Raw genomic sequence first — 11,258 nt, forward strand, 5'->3', positions numbered from 1 at the left:
CACAGTGCATATAACCAGCTCCATTCATGTCTCGCTATGCCACAGTAGCCCAGGGCCTTTCGAGGGCAAGTTAATTGTCAGATGATTTGCTAAAGGGCATCTTGTTTCTTAGCTTGTGATGAGATACAAAGTGACCGTCCGGATATGCAAAGATTTACTTAGTTTCTTTAGGAAAATGTACATGAAAGAAGACGGTTAATTAAACACAACCGTGGGATCAGTTGAAAGCTAAATCTAAGCAACTCCTCGTATTATGCATGAAGGCGTTTGTGATGATCATTTATTTTTTTATTTAATTCCCAAGTGGATGCTACTCGTTGGATGGATGTTTCAAGTAATCATAATTAATATGTTTATGTCGCCCTGTCCCATTAATGCTTAAGACAACTCTGATACCTTATATGCCGGGTGGGTAACATCGGGAATTTTTTTCTTTTTTCTAAGGGACAAACATAAAAAAAATGGCAAATTTCCCCCAAGGTTCACGAGGGCCGACTTACGGAGTCGTCTATGGTTCACATGGATGTTTCCCCTCTGGCCCTCTCCCAAGTTCCATTGATCTTATAGACATTGCAGCAAAAAGAATATTATACTGCAATGGCATGTTAAATTAATACTGGTTTATTGGGATAGCCACCCAACAAAGTCTCCGTACACTTGGCTACGGGATTTTAAAGAACTACAAGTTGAAGGGACACGAGAGTGTTATCCCTCGGCAGGAGTACGCAGGAACCTGTCTTTTGAAAGGAAAAGTCCAATAAAATAGACGGCCACTCAAACCCCTATCTTTCTCTAGACCTTTACCAACGGCCGTCGATCCACGCATCAGTAATTCCATGGTTTGTTTTAATCTCTCTCTCTCTCTCTCTCTCTCTTGCTGCCTACTCGTTTCGCAGTCGCCATGTCAATACGCACTCCAAACAGTTCAAGAGGCCTTGCTCCATTACTTTGCATTACTTTTGGATGGCTTGACTCAACTCCCATTGACATGCAGAAACAACCATGCACGTTGTACCCAAGTACTCAAAGAGTGCAAATACAAATAATCATCTCAAGAATTATGTGGAGAAATACATTTGGGAAATTAAATATTTCAGAGTGGACAAAAACGGCCAAAGAAAGAAACAAAACTTTAGTTCCACTGCACCAAGTGGGCAACCAAGTTGTCCATGAACCACATCATCTTGTTGAAGCTTCCTGTTGGGGTCCTTAGCAATGAGGTGCACAATAAAACTTGATCAACACTAAAGATAATGCAGTGTGAGACAGTCTGTTTGCCAACTTCCGTCCTTCTTATTGGTGCCACTTGGGCCTCTTTTTAATTCGTAGCGTTGTTTATAGATTTCACAAACGACTTTTTATTACTGTTGGCTTTCAGGAAGGGCCGGCGAAGTTGCCAACGATGTCTGACATTGATTTATGTGATCCTTATTTCAATTAGTTTTTAGGGAACCTCATGAATTATTGGTAAGCAAGGCCATATTTACAAAGGCATAGGTAGACATGACGAGGTTCTCCCATTTATTTGACTATTGCTACTTAAGACTTACATGTTTCAACAATACTTAATATTATTTGGATTGCAGTCGCCAACATAAAAACTATTGAATCCGCAATTCACCTTGGATGTATCCTTTCTCCAGAAAGCACCAAATTGTTCAACTCGTATTAGAAGTTCGTCGTACAAAATTTATTGGGTTTTTCATAATCACAAACAGCTCGTGCCAATGAACCTTGCTTTTATATCTACTTGTCATTTGTGCAATTTTATGAATATATTTTCTCTTTTGTGGAAAAATAGGACGGTACATGGATGCTTTCTTTTCTTATTTATGTAAACATCCAAACAGATACGGAATAGTATTGAAGCATATTATTGTTTACGATGGCAGCATTCGTTCTCACCAAAAAGATAATCCTAGATGATGTGGTCCTTGTGACAAATTTTTTGATTAACTGACTGTTTTTCTCCATAGCTGCTAAGACTGCAAATGAGGACTCAAATTTTAGACCTCATAACCTCTAATTTCGGTATGTCTAACTTAACTTCCTCTCTCTCTCTCTCTCTCTCTCTCCCTTTCTGGGCTAAATCAAATTTGGTTTGAAGGTGTTTGGCCCAAATCTTTAGAGCAGATTCGTAGAATAGTAACAAGATTTTATATTTGCAGATGGCCCCTTCAGCTAACAAACATTAATCTAACACTTTCTTTTGTGTAGATTCATGGAATATTATTATAACACATCATTTTATGAATCCGAGATTTATGAAACACTAACAAATTGTGACTATTGAGGAACGAATTTCAAAACTCAGGCCCTATTAGGGACTGGGCTTGTTCATCTGTTGGCTGCTACCGTGTGCAGACCAGAGAGTGCACTGGTTCACTATGTTTCTTCTCTTTGCCACTAGTGGTATAGTACAGAGGTGCAACTGCAGCCAGAATTTGTCATCAGGAATTAATCATTGATCCAGCACTAGGAAGGGAAGGGCAGGTTATTGTGATGGCCACATGATTGGACTGTGAAGGCAAATAACGATGAGAATGAACAAGAGGAAAAGATTCAGGTTTTAAGCATGGCGAGAAGGGTTTCAATTGATGTTTCAGTTATCACGGGGGCAGAAAAATTAGTCGGCCTAAGTAAGAAATATTGGATCGCTACAGATACATAACGCCTCATGTTTCATTGTAGCATCTCTTGGCCACCTTTCCTCATCACATTGAATCAAGTTCATGAACTTGGCAAAGAAATTCATGAATTTGCCAAACCCATTTTAAATAATTAACCTAGAAAACTTTAAATGATGATCTGTGGCAAAGATGGGATGACCATGACGCATCTAAACACAATCATCGTAATCCCAATAACTATTAATGATGCCGTTAATAAAGGTTAGACAGAACAACTTTTTTTCTTCCCAGGCTGTCTTATTATAATTATTTGATTTATAAACGTGGTCGAAAGGGTTCACAAAGAAATGCACGCACAACTCCTTCCTTGTGGACAAGAAGAAAACGGACCTACCACCACACTCACGTTGCTGGGCCCAAAGATGACCGCCTAGAATGGAACGCACTTGATTAACATGCTGATGTGAAACGTGACCAGGTGGGTTGGCTGGTCCTATGGCTATATGTATGAAGCAGACCCCCTTGTTGCCAGGGGACAGAGGGAAGAGGGCCGGCAGGAGTTTTGGCCCTTTTATATTTTACAAACTTTAAAAAAAATTATATATGAATTTCAAAAAAATTAGTCTAATATATATATAAATTTTGAAATTTTTATTTTGACTCTTATTAAAATTTTAAAACTATAATTTAACCTTTGCGACCAAAAATTCTTAGCTTTGCCCCCTTGTTTGTTGGTCAAGGTTATCTGTCAAATCACACTCCTAAACTGATTTGACATCCTTCCTGCAGGATAGGCTAACATCACTGCTCACACTATTGGGTCGCTCAATTAAATGTCAGCATGCAATCGAGGAAGGAAGGAAGTCCGGCCTTGGGTAATATGAACTGAACGAAATTTTAAAATAAAGGTAATCATCTCATCGTAAAGAAATAAAGAGTGGAAATAAATCTGTTTAGGAGTGAGATTTAGCAGATTAGGTAATTTAAGCTCGAAAAAATCCAATGTTTTACTTAATCACTTAGATGAAGCCCCAACAGCGACCGGCCTGTCGTTGCTGTCTAGAGTGTATCTAAGAATTTGCTTTCCCTTGTGCTAGTGGTGGGTGCTCAGAAGAGGGTTAATTTGGTTCTTCAACCGCTCATGTAGCAATTGTGGTTCGCCCCATTTCGAGATAATGTCTTCGAGGTCGTAGCTAGCGGTGGATTATTTTATTGAACTTCTAATTAGGCCTTGATGAAAGATTAATATTGTAAGTTATCTGTAAGGATTACCTTGAACAGGTGACAATGCTCTAGGAATCCCTTCAAGGACTTGAAAGGTTGGATGCAGGGACGAGTAGGAGGTGATCGGAGTTGAATTACTGACGCCACATTTTTTATACATACACTGTCTGCATGCTTGAGTATCTCTTTTCTGTTCATCGAGAAACTGATTTTATTTTCTATTGTTTTTCATTTTTTAAATACATTGATGCTTCCCATTGAGGACACATCTGTAAAGAAGTGCAGATCTGTTTCCACAAGAACATTGAAGTTTTCGCTGAAAGAGTGGAACTCAAAACTCTGATGAGAGTCTTTCGTTCACCAATGGTTGCCAAGAAACTTGCTCCTTTTTCCAGTTACCTGCCCATCCTCTTGTCTCATCTAACTCTTCCCATGGCGTTGTCCATCTAAGAGGCTCGGCAGTCTGGGTTCAGTTTGTGTTTTCCCAAGATCATTCTCATAGAAGGCCTTTCCCTCAAGAGGAGAGAAATAATCGCTTGTGGAAAACATCAGCTTTAATTTAGCAGTTTTTCGTCCAAAATATGCAAGTGGAAGATGTCAGAGGGCCTTTCTCAAATGGTTTAACGCTCCTTTGGATCCAATAACAACTACTGCGCTACTCTATTCTTGTTATACAAAAGATAGAACAAACAAAATCTTATCTTCTGTTTCTCCGTCTTGAGAGGAAGAACGTAACGACATGTGAAAGTGTTTTCACTCTTTTCTCCTTTCAGTTTTCAATTTTCCCATATTGATGTAATGGTCAATAAGAATCTTGGCCACTACATGGCAAAATTTAACCTGAAAGATCTCTTGTTGACATAATCTAACTTAAGACATTGAAATATATATATATATATATGTATGTATGTATGTATATGATAAGATAACTGTCATATCTTTATGTACCAGATTTAATGGAAATAATCAAAGAAGTTAATTTTAAAAGTTGTAAAGGGGTAGAATTAAGCTGGAAATATAGACGTTAAGATATTTTCAAGAGACTAAATTAACTATCAAAGGAGAATAGAGAGAGGAAAAGAAAGGAAGTAAATTAGTTTATTTAAACCATAATACTTCTACTCTTTGAGGGGAATTTCAATCACTTAAAACTACTTGGCTCCCACAGTTTCAATTTAATCTTTATATTGTTATCTATTTAAAGTTAATGTCCCAGACGATTCCCATTATGTATGGTACATACGGTCTGTAGCTACTTTGCTAATGATCATATGACAGTATATTTTATTAATACAATTTTAATTTTCAGCCATGCAGCAATATCTAACACATAGCAATACACATTTATATATATATATATATATAAGCTATAAAAGCTATTTTGATACAAAACATGCTTTATTATTTTTCTGAGAATGTAGACTTTTTTATATCAAAATGATCCTATGTAGGCCATTCATTGTTTCTTATAATAAAAATAATCTTAAAGTGTAAGAAATGATCAATTTAGTATATGTCTTGCATCAACATATCGTAAGATCATATAAATAAGGTTTTATTGCAAAAAAAAAAAACATTTTAAATTTCACAATCAAAGTGTCTAATTTTTACTTCTTACCTAAGTGTCTGGTTTCTACCAATTTCTATCAGAGAGGGTACAAAAGGTGGATTCTCATTGTTTGGGAGAGACCAAGCTCTCTCTGTCTCTCCCCCCTCCCGCTCTCCCCTTTTCCTTCCTCCATTTCTTTCGTTCTAACCTTTCCCTCAAGTTCCTCATCCCTTCCCTCTAGTCTTCCTTTCTCTCTCCAGTTCTTCCTCCCTTCCCCATCTCTCCTCCCTCGAAACATGAAAGCACTCACAACAGAAATTTTTTTCGATGGACCACTATATAAGTAGTTCACAAATTTTCATTAACCTTGATGCAGTGACTTGGATCTGGCCATATACATGGACCTATGTTTAAACACTAAATTAATGTTTTAAAGAGTGGGTAAAATTTCCGAGTCGGTTACCTAGGGATATATGATCGTTCCAAATTCCCCTTACTGACCTTGCCTACAATAAACCCCGTATTGATCCATGTTGGCGGTGGGCCCTACTGCTTAACACATTTTTCCCCTTCACATCACAGGTAGGGAAAATTGTTAAGCCGCTTTTGATTATTGAAGATCCGCAGTTTTACATTAAAGTATGGATTTAAAATTCAGGTACCCGTGAGGAATCAAACGAATTTAGAGGAATCAAAAAGGCTGAGTTGAAAGGAAGGAAGCAGATGTTGGCCCTTGAACATGAGAAAAACACAGGTGGATAAAGCGAGCGAGAAGAACAAAAGTTTCACATCCATCAACACGTTATAATTGGAAGCTTATTTTCGGTAGTTGATAAAAATAGTGGACGTACAAGCGTAATTGGCAAAGGTGGAGGTTGTATTTTGGAATTTTAGCAAAGCCCTATTTGAAATTTTTCCTTTCTTCAACCCAAATAGATTTCGATTTCCCATGGTTTAAGTAAAAGATTCTTTTTATCAACAAGAATGAGGTTAGTATGACGCCCATATTCGAGATTTCGCAAACAAGCAAAAGCTGGTATTTAAAAATTTCCCCGACTCAAAACGAATAATAATGTTTGTACTTCTGGAAAATTAAAGCTACCAAAAAAAAGCTAACGCATCATTTGGTATATATAGGTAAAATTAGTTCTAAAATAAAACCGGATCATTAAGTTCATTTTTCTGTTAAGATTCTCCATTTTTAAGGTGAAGATCTAGGATGTTTGAGCACATATATATTATATATAATACAAACATTGAGCAAATATACATCGTCTTTTCGAAGGCACGACTAGATAAGACCAATATATACAGCACATCTCCAAAGCGCTCCCTCCGTTTCCTTTCTTCCTCGTAGGCTTCATAAAGCACCACCACCGATATGTTTAAGGAGAGACAACCACCACCGACATATTTAGGAGAGAGAAGGAAACCATCAGACCTCCCTGGGGTCCACGAAGATGGAAGTTCCCGGCGGCGACTTGGTCCAGTCACCGACCTCGCCGTCCGAGTAGCCTTCCCCGCCGGACAGCCGCTTGATGCACCACATGTCATCAAACGACATCCTGGCCCAGTGCGGGACTCCCTCCCTTAGCGGCTCGCAGAATGCCACCTCAGCGACGACCACGCCGGCCCCACGCTGCCTCCCCAAGTTGTGGGCCCACCTGCAGAGTCCCCTCATCAATGCAGCCGAATTCGGTCCCTCTCCGGTGAGGCCGTACAGGAAGAGGCCGCCGAACGGCCGCGAGATCTCCGGCACCGACGGGATTCGGAGCCACGGCAGGAACCGATCCAGGAGACGGCTGGCTCGGGCCACGGCGAGCTTGGCGCGAGGGAGGCCCTTCACCTGGAGCTTGTAGACGTCGCCGGCGTTCCAGACAGAGAGTGCAGCCCACGACTGCGGAGGGGCAGCAGAAAAGGACGCGAAGTCGGTGACAGAGGAGGAGGGGACGGCAAGGAAGGTGCCAAGCGTGAGCTTGTTGGATAGGACGGCATCGATATCACGGGGGAAGAAGTCGACGGTTGAGAGGTTGGAGCGGTAGAGGGATTCGGCGTCGGAGGAGGAGAGGCGGAGGATGCGGACGCCGGAGGGGAGGCGGAGCCGGTGGGCGTGGACGGGGTGGACAAGGACGGTGGGCGTTCGGAACTTGATGTAGTCCAGGCGGCGGGTGAAGAGGCCGAGGGAGGCCTCGTTGTGGCGATCCGTGGCCATGTAGGCGTACTCCGCGCCGCTATCGCGGAACCACAGCTCCAGGCGCGTTACGAGCTTCAGGCCGATGCCTTTCCGTCTGAACCATATTGAAGAAAACAGAAGAAGGGAAATATGAGATAACCAAGTTCAGATGCAATAAGACCATAAAAACATTACAGATGAAGGAATAAGTTTTTCAGTTCAGCGATTGGTGACGAAAAGAAACGGTCCTCTGTCGTTCTTATATAATTTAAGAGTGTGCAAGGACAAGTGTAGATCTTTCCAACAGAGAAATTTTCCTGGGTAATAGAGAAATCATTCACTCTTCTGCAATTTTTTTGGGGAAAGATTGACTGGGGACGGGAGAAAGGGAAAACTGAGAAGCAAGTTCCGCATTTCCACTATTATAAGTGGAAAAAGTAGAAGAGAAGATGAACGGAAAGTGCAGCTTGGCCGTTTATATATATATATATATATATATATATATATATATATATATATGAGAGAGAGAGAGAGAGAGAGAGAGAGAGACTGAGAACGGGGTTTTGCCTACTTGCAGGTCGTGATAGCTATTGAAGCAGAGAGCAATGATTGAAAACTTGCCAAAAAAGACAAACGTCGTGACTGAACCACCTTGAAAAGCAGATATAAAAATGGCCATCTGTTTACTCGTCTTATCTCGTCAAAAGGTAAACTGGGAAGCGTAGGAGTTGCTGACAGAAACATTAAAAGTAAACGTTAAAGACATTCATGAAACAAAGAAGAAGAGCAAACAAAGGGCTCCCTGCAATAGCAGTCAGTTCACAGTGGATGGTTCAACGCAGCCTTCTGGACCTCCAAAAAATTTGAAAGATCATTAAGCAGAGGCTTAAAATGAATGAATAGAATGTACTGCTGGGACAAAAAAGGGACGGAGGAGTTTAAAAGAAATGGAGAAGGACAAAAACAGAGAAAAAAGGGGAGCAGCTACGCTTCGTTTTCCTTTGGACATAAGCTGACTTTGTCTGGTAGAAAAAAGAAAACTGCCTCGTTGGGAAAAGAATCCAGATTTCCGAAAAGAAAAAGGGAACCCATTGATGGAACAGAGTCACTGCCAGCAACACAAGTATTCTAGGGTCAGAAAATTAAGAAATCCCTGTCTCAGGCACCAATTGAAGGATGGCCTACAAAACGGACAATAAATTAAATACAGAAGACAGATGGAATGAAAACCAAACCGGATCAAGTAAACCATCCAGTAGCTAAGCAATTGAAGCAGCACCAACTTGAGAAATGCTGGAAGAGAAAAACAGTATTTGGTTTAAGAAACAGAAGCGCCATTGTATGATGGGTCATAAGTTGTCGGAAAGGAAGTAAAAAAGGAAGCGTGCTTTGCTAGGATAAAGGAGGTAGGATAATTTCCCGGCAGGACAGAGCCAGAGAAGAGAGAGAGGACTTCCGAGGAAGGTAACGGAATGACAGCAGAGTGAACAGAAAAGACAGAGGAAATAGGATAACCAATCCATTTACATGGACATTTCCTTTTCACTGTAACAAAACAAGAAAGTTTACAAAGAAATCTACATAACAAACACAACAATAAAGCATTAGAAAAGAAAACAACAGGAAAAAGTCAGAAGACATAAGCAAAAAGTACAGAGAAGAATCCACATGTAAACCGCAGTTTTCACCTGTAAGAAGGGGAAACTCTAAGGCCGAGAATGTAAGCGGCTTTGGTGAAGACAGGAACTGGCTTGTTATCACTCTCTTCACATCCACTCCTGCCGTTTCGTGGGACCTTTCTGCCACAGGTAACCGTTCTAATGCAACCCCTTACCACCCCCACTATCTCTCCCTCCCTTCCTCGCACTTCTGCTACCTGTGCTCATTTTCAAAGGCCACTAAGTTTCAGAAAGAAGAAGAAGTGAACACACATGAACTCCTGGAAACAAAAGGCCTACCAACATGACAGAAGAAGGAGAGTGACGAATTCGGCACATGGGGTCGCCCATTGAGTCAGTTAGCAGAGAAGTCTTCCCACTAGGACCAACCTCACACTTCCTCTCAAACGACTCCACTCCCTCACGGTCCCTCACTTCATCATACTTTCTGATCACTACGTCTTCCATCTCTCTCGCTCTTCGCTCTCTTTCTGGCTTTGAAGGCTCCAACCCTCCCCTCCGTATATATAGACCAAAATGGTTTACAATGGGCAATACGAAAATAAAATAAGCAAAAGAGGAGGGAAATTGTCCAGCGGTTAAAGCCCGCAAACCCTGAATCACGTGGCAAGCAAGGGAGGGAGGGAGAGAGAGAGAAGGGGGCCGGAGGCCGTTAGAGGGGCAATCTTTTCTCTCTCCTTTCCGTTCCGACGCCTCCCATCCCCTTCTCTCGTTTGCGTTGATTTTAGTGGATAGGTGTGCATCGATTAACCTGCCACTCCTCTTTAAGCTGACCCTATTCCCCCTCAGCCTTTTCTCTTTCTAGGATAATTATCACATGGAAAGCAATGGCGGCGGCTCCGCATTCTTACCCCTCCCTCCCTCTTTAATATTCAATCATTAATTACTCTTCTTATCGGTCGTCGTGGTGGTCTTATACCAACATCCCAGCACTTGCCCACACATCATCTATCAAGTTGATATGCATACCATGCTAACTTTCATCAGATTGCATGATATCACATGGAAGCAAGCGATAGTACATGCATGCACAAGCAGCGGCCTGGGATGCTTTATGCTATCATGCCCCAATTGATGATGATGTCATAGGTATGTGGAAGAGTGTGTTCTGATGGCAATGCATGGTACACGTGATGATGGGATGCATGTATGGATGGTGCGGTGCGCCTTGAAGGAAGTTAATTAATAAAAATTGGGGGAGCGTCAAGGGGCGCCGCCAAGTGGCCTGGGAAGGAAGTGCCCGTAGATGGACGGCGCTGAAAGTGATTACAGCTAAGAGAGGCAGCACTAGTTACGCTTGTTACCAATGAAATTTCACCACTTGTTCAAGCGCTGGCCGCCGGAGGGCTCAACAATGGTGGTGAAGAGACACACAGAAGTCAGGGGTTCAGTGAAAATATGGACGCGCGCTTTGAAGATTACGCGTTACATTCCCAGCATTGTGAGTTGTTACAGCATTAAGCATTTGTTATGAGACCCGCATGTAAATATTATATTTCAATAACCCTTTCTTTTTTCTAGTTCTCTATTAACTTTTGATTACATATTTGAACATTTACTGAACAAAGCATTTGATTTGGATACGCAAAGGCAAAATACATTTGCTGTACAATTTGACTTTACAGATATGATATTGGATGCCATTTAATTGGAAATATATATTCAATCAATCATTTTTTGAGTTTGAATGTTTTTTCTAAATTATAAAAAATTGACAGCTCTTACAATATTACAGTTGTGTTATAAATAATAATATTTTCCCCAAAAATAGCTCTAACTAAAGCATGTTCTATATTAAATTAGTAATTATACGCATGTTAATCTAATAAAATATTGTTTAAAATATTTTCAACAAGAATTTTAAGTGCTTTGAGTTTATTAATAACGAAGATCCAACGGAAACTAAAACAGAAAACAGTAACTGATAAGGGAGACTCGGACTGCCAAGTTTGATAGCACCATCAAGTTGGTGATCGGCAGTTTCGTGACTGATAAGTTCTTGT

The 11,258-nt window shown here is 40.7% G+C and overlaps 1 protein-coding gene across 1 annotated transcript; it reads right to left on the reverse strand.

The window, feature by feature from the left end:
- Positions 1 to 6,667: 6,667 nt before the first annotated feature.
- On the reverse strand, positions 6,668 to 9,757 carry LOC116252983 (probable N-acetyltransferase HLS1). The gene is made up of 3 exons (XM_031627661.2): positions 9,535 to 9,757; positions 9,265 to 9,452; positions 6,668 to 7,691 (listed from the first exon to the last, which is right to left on the reverse strand). Exons 1-3 carry the CDS (start codon positions 9,700 to 9,702, stop codon positions 6,839 to 6,841), a joined length of 1,209 nt encoding a protein of 402 aa, XP_031483521.1. The 5' UTR covers positions 9,703 to 9,757; the 3' UTR covers positions 6,668 to 6,838.
- Positions 9,758 to 11,258: the final 1,501 nt, after the last annotated feature.

Source organism: Nymphaea colorata, chromosome 4 (assembly GCF_008831285.2).
Source record: "Nymphaea colorata isolate Beijing-Zhang1983 chromosome 4, ASM883128v2, whole genome shotgun sequence".
Classification (NCBI taxonomy): Eukaryota; Viridiplantae; Streptophyta; class Magnoliopsida; order Nymphaeales; family Nymphaeaceae; genus Nymphaea; species Nymphaea colorata.

What these genes read in the sequence shown, in the direction of transcription:
- LOC116252983 (XM_031627661.2), bottom strand. Translation starts at nt 9,702, where the DNA reads ATGGAAGACGTAGTGATCAGAAAGTATGATGAAGTGAGGGACCGTGAG. An exon ending in CTCCTTCTTCTGTCATGTTG is followed by an intron (nt 9,453 to 9,534) that starts GTAGGCCTTTTG and finishes AAATGAGCACAG; the next exon opens with GTAGCAGAAGTGCGAGGAAG. An exon ending in AGAGTTTCCCCTTCTTACAG is followed by an intron (nt 7,692 to 9,264) that starts GTGAAAACTGCG and finishes AATATGGTTCAG; the next exon opens with ACGGAAAGGCATCGGCCTGA.